At 36.6% G+C, this 22004-nt stretch overlaps 1 protein-coding gene across 1 annotated transcript in view; it reads right to left on the bottom strand.

The window, feature by feature from the left end:
* The window catches only part of LOC150091432 (leucine-rich repeat serine/threonine-protein kinase 1-like), a 595643-nt gene that overhangs the window by 349672 nt on the left and 223967 nt on the right, over nt 1-22004 (bottom strand). The window contains exons 9-10 of the mRNA XM_090390319.1: nt 18744-19077; nt 9605-9786 (exon numbers count right to left, since the gene is read on the bottom strand). Of these exons, the coding sequence (XP_090246445.1) occupies nt 9605-9786; nt 18744-19077 (516 nt within the window). The remainder of the gene's footprint in view (nt 1-9604; nt 9787-18743; nt 19078-22004) is intronic.

Raw genomic sequence — 22004 nt, forward strand, 5'->3', positions numbered from 1 at the left:
TTTTGAAATAACAGCAGGTGAGAAAAAGCAGTATGTAATGGAACTTAAGAACAAGTTTGAGCTTCACAGACCTTTCAGGACCAAGATATCGACGAGGAATACAACAACTTTCGGAAAGTGATAAAGCCCGAGAACCTATAGGTAAAAATAAATCCAGTCTTTGGTTTATCATGACAAGAAACACTTGTCATGATAAACCAAAGCCGACAAATGAAGAGCAAGATAAACACTGACAAGATAAACAAGGACAAAATTGAGTATACAGCCACTCTCCAGCTTACGTAATACTCGACTTATGGAAATTCAACTTTACATAAGTTTTTGCTGGCTGGTGCAAACTTAAAAAAATCATGGAAACATATTTTGGATGCCATAGGAATAAATGGAGGTATCGTGAAAATATCGTTTTAATTCCTTATATCTGTGTCCTTATATCCTTTCTATCCTCTCTATCTTTTCTGTAAACATTGTACTCCCCAAATTCCAGTTCTACATTCCTTATATCTGTGTGACACCACATCATATCCCAACAATATCTTTCTTTGATGTTTTGAGCAATACCTCAAATTCATGAAATTTATTTACCAAACTCCTAGCATTGGTGTACACGCAAGTATACATGCACCTGTTCCTATTATTAGCTACCCTAACACAACCCATGTGTTTACTGGTACCGCAATGACTCCCAGCAGTCTCTGAAATACCCTGCATCTTGTTTTCCAGGCTGCTGCTCATTTCAATAAAAGCAGTGCAAGAATCACTTTCACATCTGCCAGTGGCTACTGTTAATCTATTAGTCCTTGTATCCCCCCCAAGCTAGCAGTTTTCCGACCCACCTAACTCTGCCTCGATAACATCAGCAAATATTTAAGTGTACCCTTTCTATTTAAGTGTATCCCATCTCTGTAGAAGCAGTCTCTCCTGTTAACAAGTACAGACCAGGCTGAAAAAAAATTCTACCCCTTGAGTCTTGCACAATCTTTCCAGGGCCGAATTGATCGACAAAGCTCTCATCATATATCATATACCCCCCCCCTCCTATCGTGTCTGGGCAGAATTGCAGACACTTTCAAATTTAAACCTAATTCGCGGCTTTTTTTCAACAATGACCTGTACTTGTTATCAAAACTAAAGAACTAAAATGGTCTTGGGCAGGACACAACTCAAAGACATGATGACAGATGGACTAAGAAAATACGAGAATGGTACTCAGGAGGAGCTAAAAGAGAAACTGGAAGACAACAACGTAGTTGGATAGTTGAAATTCAAGAGTTCGTGGGCAGTAAATGGATGGCCACTGCACAAAACAGAAGGAACTGGAAAGTTGATGGAGAGGCCTTCACCCTGTAGTGGACTGAAAATGGCTGATGATGGTGATGCCTTTGCATTTAGAGAGAGAAGATATTTAAACACATCAATGGTGATACTGCATTTGGAATATTGTTTCCAGGTTTGGTAGCTGTAACCGAGGAAAGATATTGAGCTTTTTGTAATACTGAGCTTAGTTAAGTAATTATTTATCACTGTTTGAAATGTGTTAAATGCAGTTATTTTCTGTTATTTATACAGCTTAAATTTTGTAACAAAGAGCATTTTTTTGGTCAAACACTTTCTTTTCTTCTACTACAATAATACAAAACTATGGAAAATAGTGAAGCCTAATCTTAAGAGAGAAAGAAGTATAATAATTATCATAAAAATAACATACTCTGTAATTATTACTATCATTAAAACAAAGAAGTGGTACAAGTGAAAAAAATGCAAATCCCTTTAATGAAAATTTTAATCAGATTTAATTTTAATCAATTAATTAAAATTTTGAAAAATTTAATTACATTTAATTAAACTTTTTTTGTTCTGATATCAGTTAACAACATTAAATTTTTTTTTAGGACCACTCTTTTTAAAAATGACCAAGCATCATATCGATTTTATATTTATCTTTTATATATATATTTATTTACATAAATACATGCATTACATAATGTTAGGCTTCTTTATAAAGTTAATTCACATCTCTCACTCTTCTATAAAGAAATGTCTAACTTTTTTTAATTATCACTTGGACAACTAGAAGCATATGGGTAAATATGCTTCCAGAATACAAGTGTACAATCCAGATTTTTTGAAATTTCACCTCATGAGTGAAGAAAACAACTCAAGCTCTACCTCATGTACACGTTTGTGCAAATGCAGCATATTAGTACACGGCAACTCTAAAAAAAGCTAAAAAAAAAAAAAGGCACTGTTTTAGTTATATCTCATAATTTGAATACCTTCACAAAGAGTTGCCATGATATTGCACTACTTCGAATAAGTAACGCTTCACCAATGGAGAAGATTATTGTTACTTATTCTCGGCGGATACCACCACCCAGACAGCACTGTTTCAGGACTATTTTGTATATGTGTGGGATAATAACTCAACTATCCACTTGTCCCTATTAGACTTAGAAAAGCAAAAAGGTAGAGGGAAAGTAATAGTAAGAGTGGAAGAGGAAAAGAAATGGTGTAGAAGAATGAAAGAGACAGTAACTCCTTCGACTCACACCATTCAAAAACTCCTCGAATAGGCAACGCTTCCCCAGTAAGGAAGACTGTTGTTACCTATTCTTGGAAACTCCAGACATCATCATCAGGCTCCCCCTGGTGCCGTTTCAGGACTATATGGCCCTTCTTCAGTGGGTGGGTAGGTATCCTGGTGATGCAATGATGACAAAACAATTATGAAGTATAACGCCACAATATGAGAGTTGCCTGATGGTGTATAAAGTGAATTAGACTAGAGCACTTTAAGAGCTTAAGCCTCAAGATGCGAAAGAATTAGACAACGTACAAGGTTGTGCAAATGCAGCAATTCTAGAAAAAGCGAAGTAGTGCAATATCATGGCAACTCGTTGTGAAAGAATTGACAATATGAGATATAACTAAAACAATGTTGTTTTTTTAGCTTTTTTAGAATTGCTGCATACTAATAAGCCGCATTTGCACAAACTTGTACATTCTTTCGCAAGCCTGAGGTTCAAGCCCTTAAAGTGCTCTAGTCTAATTCACTTTATACACCATCAGGCATCTCTCATATTGTAGAGTTATACTTCATAACTGTTTTGTCATCATTGCATCACCAGAGTACCTACCCACCCACCAAAGAAGGGCCATATAGCCCTGAAACTGTGCCTCAGTGGTATCCACCGAGAATAAGTAACAATAGTCTTCTCCATTGGTGAAGCGATTCGAAGTAGTGCAATATCATGACAACTCGTTGTGAAGGTATTAACAATATGGGATATAACTAAAATTATGCCATTTTTTTAGCTTTTTTTAGAATTGTTGCCTACTAATATACTGCACTTGCACAAACTTGTACGTTGTCTAATTCTTTCACAGCCTGAGGCATAAGTCTTTAAAGTGCTCTTACCTCATGTACAATGTGTGCATCATATGGAAGTTGTGGCAAACTCATCTTTGTAAGGAAAGAAGCCCAAGTATCTAACTTCAGTGTGACGAAATCTGATTAAGAAACCATTGAGCTTCTGAAGGATAAAGGGAAAGCTGTGAAACAAATAAGAGTTCATACACCCTCAATGTCTGCTGAATTTTTTCTTTGAAAAAAGTGACTCTAGCTTCTCTTGAGGTGGCCTACAAAATAGCAGAATGAAAGAAACCTCACAACATTTGTAGAAAAGAATTTATGAAGCCAGTTTCCATCAGAATGATAAAGACCAGTTCTGGGAAGAATGCGGAAGGAAAAATTTTCTGGTATTTCTTTCTGCCAACAGTATCAAATGCTGAATAGATTTAATGTCTGAAGAACCTGCAAAAAAAGCAGAAAAGTTTTCCCCACACAGATGAACCTGTTGATATGAGAGATTATACTCAGCTGATGATTTTTATATGGTAAAAGAGAGAAGAAGGCATTCTTAAAAAATTCCTCTTTTGAAATCTGGTGGGTAGCTTCTTTAAGAATGATGCATTTCAGTGGAACTGTTTAGCTGTTAATAAGCCAGAGCCCTGGCCATGATGAGAGGACAGGTGAAATTTTGTACCCAGGTTAAGGATGTTAATACCAACACTGTCATGATCTATCCTGCATCAAGAATATTTATAGAAACCTAAGAAGTACTGGCAGAACTACACTTGGTTTTTAAGACACCATCCAAATTGTAAACTACATCAAGGAAAGGTCTCTAAACTTGAAGGTATTAGTATTTTGAAAGATGTGATTATTTTGATGTATGCTCACTCTCTTGCAGAAAAATCCTCACAAGAGTTTCAGAAAAAAAAACCCAAAATCAAAATTTATTTTTATAAAAAAAAATCATGAAAAGCAGCATATCTTAGCCAACAGTTTCAAAGAACCCATTTTGTTGAAAAACAAATGGTCTAATTCGGTTGGCATTTTCAGTCACTTAAACATTTCACAAATACCATGGTTGGTATTTGTCAAAAAATCTCATCTTACAAGAAAAGACCTGCTTCTTGGAGCCTTAAAATGGCTACAGGAGAGATTGCAGCAGCAGTCACAGAGTTGAATGGCTTTCTAAAAGAGTCTCCTAAAATATCCCTGACCAATCTAGAAAATATTCTTCAGGAGCAATCAGAAAAGTTGAGACACATCAATATATTACAGATAATTCCCAGCTTTAAAAGCACAGTGGGCCAGAAATCTAATGAATTTGGTAATGACATCCCTGGGTTCCAAGAAAGCTAAAAAAGTTCTACTGTATTTCCCACTGATGTTCAAAAGCTTCGTGCCAATCAAGACTAAGACAAAAAAAAAGATTTGATCTTCAGCATGCTTGCACCATATTCTTTCCCTATAAAATAAACCAACATTCGATCAGCTAATTGTGAAAGTGCACATCATGAAATCCACTGAAGACAAAGGGCTTGCATTAATGAACAAAAATATAAACACCAAGCAGTGATGTTTATATTTTTGTTTATTCTAAGTAAATTAGTGTCTACAGCTTCCTTTGTTCTTAAATAAATTTCTCTAAACTTTTTGTGAAGAAATGCCAGTTCAACAGTTGTATTTTTGTTTTTTTATGCAACCAGTTTGAAAATAAACTTTGTTAAGATGAATTAAAATTTGAGTAAACTGCACAATTGCATCTATATATAAAACTAAATATATAAAAAAAGGGAGAAAGGGAAAAGAAAGATGGAAGGGTGACTTATGGATAAGGCCACTGATAGGCAGAAAGCACCCAACAGCTACAATGAATATAACTGTTTTGTATTAATGAAAGTTGAAGAAAAAAAAAAAACAGAGGGAAGATGAAGGGAAAGAACAAATAATCGAGAGGAAGAAGTATAGATATAGAAAAAGTAAAAAAGTATAGTCATAGAAAGGGTAAAAAGGATAAGGAAACAAAATAAATTACTATCTACATAAAAAAAAAAAATATATATATATATATACAGTTGTGCCCCCATATCTGCTGATTTAGTATCCACTGATTCAGTTACCAGCGGCTAACCACGAAAAAAAAAAAAAAAAAACGAAAAAACTTAACACATACTACTCACGTGTCCAATACAATGCTTCTCTTTATTTTTTACGTCGTTGCGTATGGTTTGGTCACCAACATTATAATGGTTCTGTTGAGATTTAACGGATTCAGCGTTTGAATAATTTCAAGTTTTTGTTTAATTTGAAAGCACAACTCTTGCGTTTGCCCATCATTTTCATAATTTCTAAACAAAAAAAAAAAAAAAAAAAATCCAACATCCCTGATATAAATAACAAAACAAAATTTGTCGTTTTGTGGTGCAACGGAACACAATAATCGATGAGACACATTAAATCAAGCTAAACATTCGGTCTTTTTTTTTTTTTTTTTTTTTTTGGGGCAGTAGGTGTGTAGACAGCGTGGGTTGCAAGTTAATTGGCACACTAATCTCCCAATAACGACTTATAATACCGCTTCTTGTCACTTATTTATGACTTGAAAAATATCTGTTTATACCTATTCTAGTTATTACTTCAATTTTATGATTACTGGTTGATTTTTTTAAAATTTTTTTATTTGGAGTCTTGAAGTGTCCCAGTTAATCCAATCTGGGTAAATCGAGAGTCTGATGTACTTTATTATTATCGTATTTAATGTTGGTAATGTCTTACTGTGTTTAATTTATCAATTAAACTTTATTATACAAGAAAATCACGTTATATATGAGGTCAGCAAGTGTTCACTTATATCCATGGTTTCAGCCATCCGCGGTAGGTCTTCGAACATATCCTCCGCGGATACGGGGGTCTTACCGTATATACATATTCTGCCAATTGTGACTGGGAGAGAATCTAAATGGTGTGTACGTAGGGTGCACTGCCAAGGCCTTGTTATGTTAAGGAGTTGGATATGCCTTTATGTGTACGCTGAGTGGACAGAAATCATGGAATACCTACCTAGTAACGGATAGGCCCACCTTTCGCCCAGATAAAGGCAGTCACACGGAGAGGCATTGAGTCCACTAGTTCATGAAACTGTTCCACTGGTATTTCCATCCATGCTTGCTGCACTGCTGTCCATAATTCCATCACATTCCTGGGTGGAGGATCCAAAGTTCAAACAGACCTTTCCACAGCATCCCAAACATGCTCCACAGGGTTCATGTCCGGTGAACGGCGAGGTCATAACACAGTGGTAAAATCTGCGGAATGCTCTTTAAACCATATTCTAGTCACCATGGCTCTGTAGAGAGCCACATTGTCCTGCTGGAAGAGTCCATTGCCCTGTGGGTGCACGATGACCATGAAGGGATGCAGATGGTCTGCAAGGATGGACACATAACCTGGACCATTCAACTGGCACATGTTGGGTGTGCCAGTTGAATATGCCCCAGACCATTACCGGCCATCTACTTGCCTGAACATTTCCTTGTTGACATGATGGATGTATAGCTTTGTGCTGTTTCTGCCAGTTACGCACTCTCCCGCCCAATCGAAATAACTGGAAACGGTACTCAGACCAGGAGACATGTCTCCAATCACCCAAGATCCAGTGCCGATGTTCTTTCACCCAGTTGAGGCATAGAGTCCTATGTTGTGGTATTAGCAATGGGACTCTGGTGGGTCAGTGGATCCAATAACCTATTGTGGGTAATGATCACCTGATGGTCTTGGTAGAGACCTTCTGGCACCTCTCTCGTTGAAGTCGGCGGTGATTTGTGCCACTCTTGCTCTCCGGTTGGCTGAAACAATGCAAGACAGACAGTAATGGCTATGTTCATCCACCACTTTTCTCTGCCCACAGTGTTGTCCACGATGAGATGTTATTCCGGAAATGACGCATTCCCGATACACTCTTGATACTGTTGAACAGGGATAGTGCAATTTCTGTACCACCTCTGCGATAGTAACCCATGCATCAGGCACCAACCATCATCCCTCTTTCAAAGTCGGCGTTTATCCATACTGAGATCGAATTACCGTCTACGTGAATGCATGTACCTATATACCTGCTAAGTGGTGGATTCATCCACTAGTGAGAGGAGTGACAGCGTCACGTTGCCCAGGAAGCAAGTATCCCATGAATTCTGTCCTTTCAGTGTATGGGGAATATCAGAAAACATCATTTCATATGGTGTTCCTTCCAACCCCTAACTTTTATTCCATGTCATCAGTTCATCATGAATAGTCAAACTAAAGAAACAAACTTATTTGCAAACAGAAATAAACTCCCTCTAAACTTCCTAATTAATTTCACAATAATATGTGAAATGAATTAGGAAGTTTCAGTTCTAATCTCAGTTATATCAATTTCCAACTACAATCTTCTAAATCCTATTTAGATTTTTTTATGTTAGAACATCAGCTGTCAATTTCTGTGATCACCACTCATCACATTTATTTTAATTACTCAGTATGATTGTTTTGTTTTAAATGTGCTACTCTTTCTGTGTTCACTCAGATATTCTTCTAAGGTAACTTAATAATCAGCAATTACCTCTTTTACATTGCATTTGGTTTGGCTCAAAACACCTTTACTTTTTTTTGTCAGATTTATTCATTATCCCCATAGAGAAATCCTCTAACATTCGCTATCACTTTCCCAATTTCACAGGAAGTGTCTCTATAATTTTTCCATTTAGACTTAATTACGATTTCCATGCTTTTGATAATGAAATAACAACATAAATATTCACAAAAAGATAAAAAAAATAATATTAAATGATAGAATATTAGAGTGCTTAACAAGAACATAGTACAGTCAGTCCTCGTATAGCACGATAGTTGCGTTCCTAGAAACCCTCGTGCAATGCAAAATCGTGCAATATAAACAACAGGCCCTATGGGAAAAATGGGGTTAGGTGCCAACCACCCAAGATTGAACATACATTTGTAACCAAAACATTACCAAACACAATAAATAATCGTAATAAAATACTTACGCATTTTATTACGACTATTACGTAATAAAATATTTCTAATGCTTTTGCTTATATCGTAAGCAAACTTGTTTTTTGTTTGATTTTCTATCCAAACAGATGACAGCTGTTCCATCTCTTCCAATTCTTTGTGTCTTAATCTAATGGATTTTAATTACACTTTGAGTTGTTCCTGCTATGAAAGTTGTTTTTATTTTCTCTGCATTCTTTCTAATTCACGGCGTTGCCTCATTTAGGTCTGTAGCACGTGCAATATCACATGGTCTTTCATTTCGCTCAAAGCGTTTCACAATTTCATATTTTTTCTCTATCGACAGAGGCGGACTGGCCCATAAGCCTTTCTGGGGACACCCCGGTGGGCCGGAGGCTGGTGTGATTTTGGCCATAAACCATATATAGTACGAGACCACTATAAATTTTCCCCGGTAAGAATTTTTGACTCAGTCCGCCTCTGTTTATCGATATTGCTTTTCTTTTACTCTCTGAATCTGTAGTGTCTTCACCAGGACGCTTCCTTTTCACACCTTTTAAGTATTTTACTCATTTTTAGGGAATAAAGCACAATTACAAAACGAGGCGGCACGCTTGATACACATAAACAAAGCTGCACGTGTAGCAACTGAATAAACAACACCGTAAAGGCAGAGATTAACACCTCACATTTTACTAAAGCACATTTCTGGGGGTTACTACCATAAAACAATAAAAACAATTTCCAGTTGCGTTCCTGCTAGTGGAATCTGTTATAAACTGGTAGTAAACTCGATCTAATTGCTTTTGCAATTATACTGATAGCTGGAATTGTGTTGGTTTTTACGTTATTATGGTGAAATGTGTTTCCCCTTCACTGATATAAAAAACAAATACATTTTCAGAATCTTCTCTTCATTCCTATCGTGTTGCGTTCGGTTGGGGTGATTCCGCGTTCGACTGCCATTTCTTGTAAACACAAAGGCGAATCGTGCATAAGCGAATTCGGTTCGTGTTATATAAGATATTGTTCCCCTATTTATAAATCGTGTATGATCGAATTCGTGTAGTGTAAACACGTGTTATACGAGGACTGACTGTATGTAATTTCAATTAATATCCCTAAAATAAAAAATATTAATATTTTAAAAAAACATAATGAAAGTAATTACTAATTCTCATTAACTGGCTATCCATATTTCACATGATGTGCAACAGAATTAGGCAGCCAAGTACAGACCTTATTTAAGTCCACAATTTCTTCATAATTTTCCTGTGCCATTAAAACTATGCTGTCTAGCTGATTGTGAGAAACAATTAGAGTTCTTAAATTCTCCAAACGTCGATGACGGCGATGAAAACATGTTACCCCTGCAGAACTATAGGATCCCACAGAGACTTTTGATCCAGATCTAGTTCTTTCTAAACACAGTATAAAAGAGGAGTTATAAAGAGCACTTCAAAGATATTTAACATAGTTTTCATTTGAAACTATTCTAAAAATAAAATAAAAAATCATACATAAACAAAAAAATAATCATCCTCATATAAAATATAATTAATATGATACATCAATTTTAAAATAAATATAAATATATTATTAGTTATAAGAAGAGTTTATTTAATCAATACTTAGAAATTATAAATGATGTGGGATCACAGGAACCATAACCTAACGGGATCTAAAAAAAAAAAAAATTTCCACAAATTATAGTTACTGTATATGCAACATAAAACGAAAGGTAAAATATATCATGATGTTGCTGCAATTATATCATACAGCAATCCTAAGCAGCAGTAGTTGATAGTTCCCCCTCTATATAAACAAATTTCAAATTCATCATTACAATATCAATTCCAATATCCAAGTTTACAGATGATACAAAGGTTGGCAAAATTTGTTAATGACAGTAATGGCAGTACGCTACTGCAATTGGATCTAGAAAAGTTGGGGCTGAAAAGTGGCAACTGAAGTTTAACACTGACAAATGCAAAGTACTGCATATGGGTAGCAATAATCCAAGAGAAATGTACCAACTGTGTGGTACTACACTCAGGGTGGTAGAGAATGAAAAAGACCTGGGGATAACAGTCAGATATGAAGTTTTCTGAGCAGTGCAGACAAGCTGGCAGAGCAAGTCAGGGTGTCTTGTCAACAATACACAGAAATTTTGCTATTAGGGAAATTATCCTTTGCATAAGGCCTGACCATGCCTTGAGTACTGCGTACAGGTCTGGAGGCCTCATTTTAGGAAGGATGTAGAGTTGCTAGAATGAGCACAGAGAACTCATTCTCTGTACTCATTTGAGGGAACGAAGGGGTCCTCTTACCAGAAAGGTTTAAGTTCTGCAAATTTCAGTGTCTGGAGACTAGGCACCTACAAGGTGATCTGATTGAAGTATATAAGGCCTTGAATGGTTTGAGCAGTCTCAATGCTGATGGGATTCTTCCTCTTGCTCAGATTACGAGCCTGAGGGGACATAAATTCAAATTGAAGAATGACAGTTATAGAATAAATGTGCAGAAATTTTCCTTTAGCCAGTGGGTAGTTGATTGCTGGAACAAATTTTCATTTGTAGTCGTGAGAGTAGATAGCTTAAATAAATTCAAGGAAGAACTGGACAAAAACATTTAGAGCGAATGGATGGGTGAAATGGAATTTTTTTTTTTTTTTTTTTTTTTTCTGTGCTGCATAAGCTTGCTTTCTTGCATCATATGCCTTTATTGATGCTAATGCCTCTGAAAACCTGCAATATCAGACACTGGCATATTAACATAAGAATATTTAACTTATGCTATGAATGTCTGTTATGATCACTTAAGTAACATGAATGATAACATGCAACCATCTAAGAATTAAATAAAATATGCATCATCATGTTAATTTATAAAAAATAACACATTATAAAATTTTTACATTTAAATACGTTTTAAAATTTTAAATATATTTAAATATCTGCATCTTTATCACAGGCATAATCACTTTTTCCCTTCACTTCATCTTGGAAACAACATTTTGATCAAAATTTCCATAACAAAATATGTGAAAAATAATTTATGGAACCAATCAATTCATTGTGGTAGAAATATGAATCTACCCATACTCAAATCAATACCCTAATATGGTGTTCCAAAAGCATATGCAAAATTCCAAAAAATTCTGGGATGTATTCTAGATTACAAAATAAGAAAAGGAAGTCGTAAACATGTGGCCAAAAATATGTTATTTCAGAGTTATTATGCATAAAGAGGATTTACAACAATCATTTGTAGTTGTCCTTAACATGGAATGAAGAGAATATAAATTTCCAAATTGTTGAAAAGATGATACTGTTGCTCTGCTCAAAATAATATGAATGAAGAGAAAGCCTTTGCTTGTATTCTCCCTTTCATCCCCTCTCTACAAGCCAACACAGTCCAGCACATATGTCCCATGTATAATATCATTCACCGTGGTCGCAATGCTATTCAGTTTCACAGCAATGACTCATTTTGAACTGCTAAATATGTATGGTTGTGCTAGAGAAAATCCACTTAAGACAAGACAATGATATCACAAAAACTTTCTTAACATTCATTACCCCCATAGATAAGGCCTCTAACAATATCACGTTCCCAAATTGACAGAAAGTGTCTCTATCACATTCACTTGAAGCAAGACAATGATACCACAAAAACTTTCTTAACATTCATTGCCCTGATAGATAAAGCCTCTAACAATCTCTATCACTTTCCAATTAGACATTATGTTTTCCATGCTTTTGATAATGAAATAACAATATAAATTACAACATAAACATATATGCTTCAGAAGCCTGAAAAACTCTCGGGCATTTCTAGTAGTCAAGAGATGTTTGAGGGGAAAGCTGTATGTTTCATTGTGGTGCAAGGCTGTCAGGGGTGACTGCAAGCCTGCCATCAAGACAAAGAAGATGAAATCCTTGACATGGTAAAAGAAGATCCAAAAACAAGTGCCCAATTTGTCAGGCACTTGTCCCCACAAATTTGTTTGGCACATACTTTGTGCAATCACTGACTCCAGAAAACTATCCTTAATGACAAAAGTTCTGTCAATGGCTCCTATACTACCATGCCCAAGATCCTGGTTTTGCAAGTCACATACTGTTTACTGATGAGGCAACCTTTTCATGGAACAGAATCAATTCCCACAACTTTCATGAGTCATCAGAACAAAACCCATGTAGTGTTATGATAAAGGGTATATCAAGAAAAATTCTCTATTAACATTTGGTGCTGTATTGATCAGGCCACATGCTTCCATGCTGACTGATCAGTGCATGGTCAGTACCCATGCACTTCCAAGCTTTTTAGAAGCTGACAGCTTTTAGAAGCCATTTTGTCAAGAATACTCAATATTACTCTGCCTTCAAGACATGTTGTAGTTCTAGCATAATGGAATTTCCATTCATTTCAATCAACAGTCAAGGGCTTATTTCAATGCTGCCTACATACAATGGACAGGATAGGATAAGATGAAGAGGCCCTTTTGCATGGCCAGCATGGTCAGCCAACATGAATGCATTTGATTATTTCCTGTGGTTCAATTAAAAAACCAGGTGTACAAAACAGAATTTCAGATACTGAAAAACGGCAGCAAAAAATAGAATGTGGTGTAAAACAATGTGCACCACTGCAGGAAGATTCAAACATGATTGGAAGCCACTAATTTTATGTCTACATTCAAAAGCAAGGATAATGTGATATCAATATGTGAACCGTAAAAATTAAGAGTTGTTGTGTTTACATACTTTTCAAAACTTTAATGTAATAAATGTCCATGACAGCTCAGGTGATGAGATACATTGCTGCCTACCGCTCCCTTGAAGAGGTCAAAGTTCGATTACTATGACTGGAGGAATTCTTCAATGTTGCTTCATCAAGGCTGCAGTTAGCTCATCTCAGGCAGAAGCTGGCTAACTATGAGTTACTCTGAGTTCTTCCACCCACAAAACATGCAAATTGGCATGGGAAAACATACATTATACAGTAAAAAAAAAAATTGTCCATATTGGGATCAGCGTCCAATATGGGAGGGGGGCTTGAAAGGAAGTGGAATTGCTTTTCTGCCCACAGCTGCAGTAATGCTGATGCAATAACTCTAAAATGAAGTTTTCAGACACATTTACGTGATTTTTTTTTCTTCTTATTTTGAACCTTAGAATACCATACCAAAATTTTTTGCACATACCTTTGAAATGTTTTGTACAGTAGTTAAGCTAATAATTTGTCCTACTCAGCAAAGAGAATGTTTTATAACCAACTGAAAATCTACAATAAACACTGAGCTGAACAACATACATTCATCATCATCAGCCATTTTCAATCCACTGCAGGATGAAGGCCTCTCCAGCAACTTTCCAGTTCCTTCTGTTTTGAGCACTGGCCATCCATTTACTACTCAAAAACTCATGAATTTCATCTATCCATCTCCGCCTTTGTCTTCCAGGTTTTCTTCTAGCTCCTCTTGGGTACCATTCTGTTATTTTCTTAGTCCATCTGTCATCATGTCTTCGAGTTATGTGTCTTGCCCAAGACCATTTTAGTTCTTTAGTTTTGATAAGAATGTCCTTTACTTGAGTTTGCTGCCTAATCCATGTGTTTCTCTTCTTATCTAACAATATAATTCGTTCCATTCTTCGCTGTGTAGTTCTTAGCTTCTCTTCCATTCTTTTGGTGAGTGCCCAAGTTTCACTTCCATAAGTCATGGTGGGGAGTATACATTGATTCATTATTTTACGTTTCAGACAAACTGGGATATTGCTCTTCAGTATGTGACTATATTTCCTCAATGCTATCCATCCAAAATTTATTCTTCTCTTGACTTCCAGCCATTTATCATTATTACAGCTAATAACTTGTCCCAGATAAGTATGACTCCACCTTTTCAATTACTGCTCCTTCAATCATTATTTCCCTTTCTGTGGCATACTTGTTCATCATTACTTTTGTTTTAGCCATATTCATCTTTAGTCCAAAATCCTTACTAACTGTTCATAACTGATTAAGATTTTCCTCTAATTCTTTGGGATCGTGGCTTATGACCACAATGTCATCTGCAAATCGTAAATGGTTTAGGTACTCTCCGTTCACATTGACTCCTTTCTGCAACCAGTCTAATCTTCTGAAAGCTTTCTCAAGGGCAGCAGTAAACAGCTTCGGAGATACTGTGTCTCCTTGTCGAACTCCTTTCTCGATTTTAAATTTGCTACTGTCTTTGTCTAGTCTAATAAAGGATGTAGCACTCTCATATATTTTCTTCAAAATCATAATATATGGAGTATCTATGCCTTGTCTTTCCAGTGCCCGGAACATTGCCTTATGCTGTATGGAGTCAAACGCCTTTTCATAATCCACAAACGCCAGGCATAATGGTGTTTTATATTCATTTGCTTTCTCCATTAGCTGTGATATTACGTGAAGGTGATCCATAGTTGAGAATCCTGTCCTAAAGCCAGCTTGCTCTTTCGGTTGATTCTCATCAAGTATTCTTTCTAATCTGTTAGTAATGACCCTTGTGAACAACTTGTAGATATGGATAACAAGCTAATTGGTCTATAATTTCCAAATTTCTGATTTATCTCCTTTCTTATGCAGTAAAATTATGATTGCATTATTCCACTGCTTAGGCATCACACCTTTTCTAATGCACTTTGTGAAGAGCCTTGCCAGTTTTAGTGTTATGTCTCTTCCTCCCAATTTTAACAACTCTACAGTAACTTCATCTTCCCCTGGGGCTTTCCGATTCTTCATTTTCTTCAATGCATGTTCTACCTCATCAGGAAGAATATCGGGTATGTCGTATGTGTTGCTACTTTGCAATCCATCTTCCCCACTGCTGGTATCATTCCCTCGCTCCTTGTATAATTCTCTATAGTAGTCTTCTGCTATTTGAATTATGCCTTCTCTGCTGTTTATAAGTACACCATCGCTATTCTTCAGTTTCAGTATCATTTGTCTTTCTGTATTACTGCTCATGGCTGCTGATTTAAATCCCTTGTTTTCCCTTAATGCTTGTTCTACTTTTCTTGTGTTAAATCTTCTTATGTCCTCTCTGAGTCTCTTTCTAATGGCTTTGCATAACTCAGTATACTCAATTTTCTCCATGTCAGTGTTTTTAGCATTAGCATTAGCATTAGTAGAGGCATATGATGCAAGAAAGCAAGCTTATTCAGCATCAGCCAAAAAAAAAAAAAAAAAAAAAAAACACAACCACTACTCCCATTTCACCCCTCCGTTCGTTCGAAATACCTGTCCAGCTGAGCCTTAAATTTGTTTAGGCTATCAACTTCAACAACAAGCGATGGGAGTCTATTCCACAAACCAACTGCCCACTGGCTAAAGGCATATTTTCCGCACATCTATCCGACATCCGTCCTTCCTCAATTTGAATTTATGCCCTCTCAGGTGATTATTCTGAGCAAGAGGAAGAATCCCATCGGCATTGAGCATGCTCAAGCCATTCAAAGCCTTATACACCTCTATCAGATCACCTCGCCGATGCCTAGTCTCCAGGCTCTGTAATTTGCAAAACTTAAACCTTTCTTCGTAAGAGCAACCCTTTGTTCCATTCACTAATCTTGTTGCCCTTCTCTGCACTCGTTCCAGCAGCTCTACATCCTTCTTGAAATGAGGCCTCCAGACCTGTATACAGTACTCAAGGTGTGGCCTGACCAATGCCTTATACAAGGGAATAATCACATCCCTGTCCCTGCTAGAAAAATTCCTGTATATCATTGACAAGACACCATGAGCTACTCTTGCAGCTCGTCTGCACTGCTCAGAGAACTTCATATCTGCCTGCACAATTACCCCCAGGTCCTTTTCATTCTCTACCACTGTCAGCGTAGTACCACAGAGTTGATACGTTGATCTGGGGTTACTGTTTCCCATATGTAGTACTTTACATTTGTCAATGTTAAACTTCATTTGCCACCTCTCAGCCCATCTGCTCAACCTTTCCAGATCCTGTTGCAGCAGCATAGTATCAGTAGTGTCCTTAACAACTTTGCCAACCTTGGTATCGTCTGCAAACTTGGACATTAAGCCTGATACACCATCATCAATATCATTTATAAATACAGAAAACAACAATGGACCCAACGCTGAACCCTGAGGAACTCCACTAATAACATTAGTCCACGTTGAGCAGTGTCCATTGATTACCACTCTCTGTCTTCTGCCACTCAACCATCCCTTTATCCATAGCAGCAATTTGCCTCCAATGCCACACTTCTCCAATTTGTGCAGCAGTCTTCCATGCGCAACAGTATCAAAAGCCTTTCTAAGATCCAAATATATAATATCAAAGTATTCCCTGCATCCAGTTCTTTTGTGACTACATCATAGTATCCAATCAAGGTCAGACAAGACCTGCCCTTAACAAAACCATGCTGTGTCTGAGCTATAACTGAATTCTTGTCCAGATGATCCTGCAGTGCTTCTTTAACCAGTGCCTCCATTAATTTTCCTGGAACAGAAGTTAAACTAACAGGTCTATAATTACCTGTGTCAGCCTTTGATCCTCCTTTGTGAATTGGGGTTACATTTGCACATCTCCAGTCCATGGGTACCTCCCCTGAGTCCAAAGAAGCTCTCATAATTATGGCTAGGGGTTTGCTTACTTCCTTTGCTGCCTCCTTTAATATAACTGGATAGATCCCATCCACCCCGGGTGCCTTTTTTATGTTTATCCACAACAATTTCTCCTCCACTTTCCTCTCAGTTATTAGAAAATAATCTAGCTCACTGCCAATGTTTACTTCACCTACGACATTCCCCTTCCTGAATAACTCCTCATGTGTGAATGTAGATGCAAAATACTCGTTTAGATTGTTTGCCACCTGAGCTGGATCCTCAACTGTTGAACCATCAACATCCAGTGGACCAATCTGATTCATCCCTTTCCTTCTTGAGTTTAAATAGGTAAAGAACTCTTTTCTGTTTTTCTTTGCATCCTTTGCCAAGGATTTCTCATAATCTGCCTTTGCCTGCCTAATCTCCTTTGTGACTTGGTTACAGACCAACTTATATCTATCATAGGCTTCCATGTCACCCATTAATTTGTATGTATCCCATGCATTTTTCTTCTCTGCCATATGTCTCATTAGTTCATCTGACAACCATTTAGGCCTGAACCTTGAACAATATTTCTTGGTTAGTATGTAAAGCCTGGTAGCTTCCAAGATTAGTTCCTTGAATGCTTCCCATTTTGAATTTGCTGTTGGTAACATCATCAGTTGGTCCCACTGTATAGAATTTAAATACTGTCTCAGACCATCATAGTCGCCTTTACGAAAGCAAAAACCCTTCCCTTTACCTCTGATGGTAGTTACCTCCTTGAGTAAATCCCACTTCAGCACACTGTGATCACTGCCACCCAGTGGTTCCTTTATCTGCAGATTCCTAATGCATGAAGAATCACTACTGATAATCAGATCAAGAGTATTACTCCCTCTAGTTGCCTCCCGAACATGCTGGTGTAGAAAACAATCATCCAATAAATCCACAAAAGCCTTGCTAGTGTGTGAGTGACCAACCCACAAATTCCAGTCAATATCTGGGAAATTAAAATCCCCCATTATAAGACTCTCTGATTTACTGGCCCATTCTATTTCCCTGTACAGTATGTTATTATACTCATCAGAGTCATTAGGCCTATAGCACACTCCTACTCTCAATTTTGATTTATCTATGCTTATGTCACACCAAACTGACTCGACACTGCCCTGTCCATCAATGTCGACTGGCTTCACTTCCTTGGATTTTATGTGTTTTTTAACTAATAGCATAACCCCTCCTCCCCTCCTGTCCTGTCTGTCCTTTCTATACACATTGTACTCCCCAAATTCCAGTTCTGCATTCCTTATATCTGTGTGACACCACGTCTCTGATATCCCAACAATATCTGCCTTTGATGTTTTAAGCAATACCTCAAATTCATCAAATTTATTTACTAAACTCCTAAACTCCTGTTTTAAAACTCCTAAACTCCTCTTTTTCTTGCTCTTCATTTGTCGTCTTTGGTTCATCATGATAAGTGTGTTTCTTGACTAATTTTTTCTTCTTTGGATTTCTGTTTCCCTATAGGGGAAAGAGAAATCCAAACAGAAATCCAAAACAGAAATCCAACATACATTAAGAGTTCAGTAATTCAAATCATACTGTAACCAAGATTGCAGAGATGTAATTAGTATGATGATTATCTTGCACTCTCTACAAATAAGTATAATCTTCTTGTAGGAGAGAAATTTTATTAATATCATAATATTTTAAAAATAGTATCCACTGCACAACCAAAAATTTACATTTAAGGCAAAAAAAAAATCATTTATTTTCTCCCAACACACGTGTAACTCACCTGATAATAAAGATGACTGACTTCTAGGTTTTGTGTTTTCTGAGCATGCATAACAAACTTCCAAGCCTTCTGACTCTTCATAACCTTCATCAGTTGTGAACCAAGATGATATATTATTGTAGGATAAATCCAGATTTCTTATTCCTGGTGGGTAATGCGATATTGGTCCCATTGCGGTAAGCTTATTATAACTTAAATTCAGTCTAGTCACACTGGGTGCTAAACATGGAAGCATAGGAGGTACTTGATCAAAGTCATTATGGGCAAGATTAAGAGTTATAAGTTGATTCTGTTGGGTCTTATCTAAGTTATCAATGAGAATGCCTTCAGCAACCTGTATAAGTAAAACAATCTGTCAGAATAATTAAAAAAAATTTGGAGATAATTTGCAGTAAGTGCAAAACATAATGTTCAAAATCAACTTGTATCAATAACCATATCTAAGCATGGTAGTATTTCTACATTCACCTTCATAACATGCCACAGCATAGTTTAAATAGTATAATATTCTGAGACTTCTGGTAAAGAACAAGGCATACATATCTTTTAGATAGTTGAAGAGAGCAAACATGTTTTAAGTTGCCTCTTGTGGCTTAACTGAAAAGGATTAAAATTAAATGTCTAGTGCACAAAATTTTTGTTTAAATTTATTTTCTGTAATTTTTAAATCTTATTTCACTAATTTTATTAAATTTAAATATTGTATTAAATGTTATAATAAATATTAAATTTTATTTACAGAGGAGGACACTTGTAACTCTCAGATCCCTTTCCACCTCCACTGTTTTTAATTCAACCCCACCAAGCGTATAATTTATTTGTGGGTTGCTATACACCAAACATAAGGCCTTGCAATCAGCAGCATTAAAACATAGTGCCACTTCTCTGATCACCTTTGAAGTCTGTAAATTTAATCCAAATATTTATAAAATTTGGAAAATTTTGAAAATATTCAGAAAATTGCCTACTTCAATTACCATCCTCTAGATAAAGCTCCTGCACATACTGTAGAATGGCATCCATGGTTTCCACTTTTGTTCTGTTTTTCAAAATGTACTATTAACAGAATGGCGAGTCAGCCCAGTTTCATGCACACAATATTCTAATGGATTTCACAGGACTTCATAAAAAAAAAAAAAAAAGCATCTTATACCACAACAGCAGTCTTATTTTCTACAAAAGCAAATAGTCTTCCACAGCTTTCTACCAGCCACAAATCTTGTCACCAGTTTGTAAGCCACTTCTAATGGGTTCCAAATTCAATACTGCATTCCTTCCTTTAGCTTCCTACACCTCTTAATAGCTGGTTTTGCCCCTCATACCTACCTCTAGGGCAATTTTTGCTCCCATTTATCCAACCATTACTTGCCTAAAACAATATGGTGATCAGATTGCTTTTTAAGAGCTACTAAGTGGGATTTTTTTTATTATTTAAAAAGTATTGGTTTTTGTAATCTCTTACAAATTTTCTACTGCAGTAATTATTTGAGTTTATCTGATAAAGCTGGTGAATTTTACTTGGCTTTCAAAATTACTTAAAAAAACAAAATTCAAATTCTGCTCACATTATAAATGTACCAATATAAGAACAATATAGATACAATTTAATATTCTTCTGTGTAATTCTGTAGGAGTATATTAGAAATGTTTTTAATAAGTTTACAAACTATAAATTTATAGCAATACAAATGTTATTTTATAATGCAACTGTATTACACAGATACAGCTGCATTACAAGTTTCTGGGCTGAATATGAAAACTTAGAGGAACAGTGTTAAAAATTTCTGTACTTAATGTATAACACTTCAAATAGTAACCAAACCAAGTTTCATAGAGTTTCAATAACATCTTTTTTTTAATTGCAGGTCCTGAAGTCAACAAAGTTGTGTGAATCAAAAAAGATGGTCAAAATCAGCCACCATGTAGTCATCCAATATTTGAGAAAAAGGTACTAATGCCAAAGGCAATTCACGAAGATACAGTTACAACATTAGGGTGGATGCCCCTTCCTGTTCCATGGTTAAGAAGTGGACAGCAGAATTTAAATGAGGGTGGGAGAGCCAGGAAAATGACCTACACTGTGCAACATCATGATGGATGTCCGTACATTAAGTACAGAATGATGCAACATCCATCATTCTGTACTTAATGTATGGCAGACTAATGCCAGGAAAGCGAGCTCAAATAACTTTAAGGGGTGTGTCAGGGTAGTTAACTAAACAAGAACACTAAGTCTTAATTGTTTATATAGTAATGTCAGAAGTTTGTTTGTTTGTTATTTGGTTTTTAGGAGCATTAGCAACTAAGGGCTATTACTCCGAGGATATGCGGTGGTCATTCCCTGACCTTTCCGCATCCTCCGTATTTGGTGGTCACGGGCTCGAACCCCGGTCTAATCAAGAAGCATGTGCTACGCACTGCTGCTCCTGTCCACCTGGCTACGTAGGCGCCATGTCAGAAGTGTCATCAATAAAATGAGTGAATTCGAACTGCTGGTTAGGACAAGTAACGCTGACATAACAGGGCTTATGGAAACCTGGGGCCACCCGGAGATAGGAGATGGTGAGTTTCAGTACAGTATGTACAATGTATTTAGGAAGGATAGGGAAGATAGAAGGGGTGGTGGCATCATGTTTCTTATCAAAAGCAGCCTGAGCACAATGAAATCTTTCCTGGATTCAGACGTTTCGTATGCTAGTATAGAATCTGTATGGTGTGAGATAGATGGAAGCAAAGGTATAATGAGAGTGGGAGTAATCTACAAGCCAGGTGATTATTAAGATTGCAATGAGAGCCTCTACATGCAAATGAAATGGGCAAGTAAGTGTGAATGTCTTATTATGGGTGATTTTAATTTGCCTCTAATTGACTGGAGCAAATGGGAAGGAAACTCCACATGGGGGACTAAATTTTTAAATCAACTAGATGATTGCTATTTGTATCAACATGTCAGGAAAAGTACTAGGGAAAAGAATAATCTAAACCTCATCATCACCCACGAACTAGATGGCATAATAGGCCTGACAGTACAGGAACGAGTAGCAGGAAGTGATTACAGAGTTCTACAGTAGATCATGAAGAGAGAGAATTAGCAGTAGTTAAAGGCAAAGGAATGGGTTATAATTTCAGGAAAGGAAATTACGATGGATTGAGATGTTACATGGCCTCTGTAAACTGGGTAGATATCGCACAGAGAATGAATACAATTGAATTATGGTATAGCTTTAAAACAATAATCGAAGAAGCCTTGAATGCCTATAT

This window comes from Mastigoproctus giganteus, chromosome 1 (assembly GCF_048544385.1).
Source record: "Mastigoproctus giganteus isolate SK-2022 chromosome 1, ASM4854438v1, whole genome shotgun sequence".
In the NCBI taxonomy this organism is placed as follows: Eukaryota; Metazoa; Arthropoda; class Arachnida; order Uropygi; family Thelyphonidae; genus Mastigoproctus; species Mastigoproctus giganteus.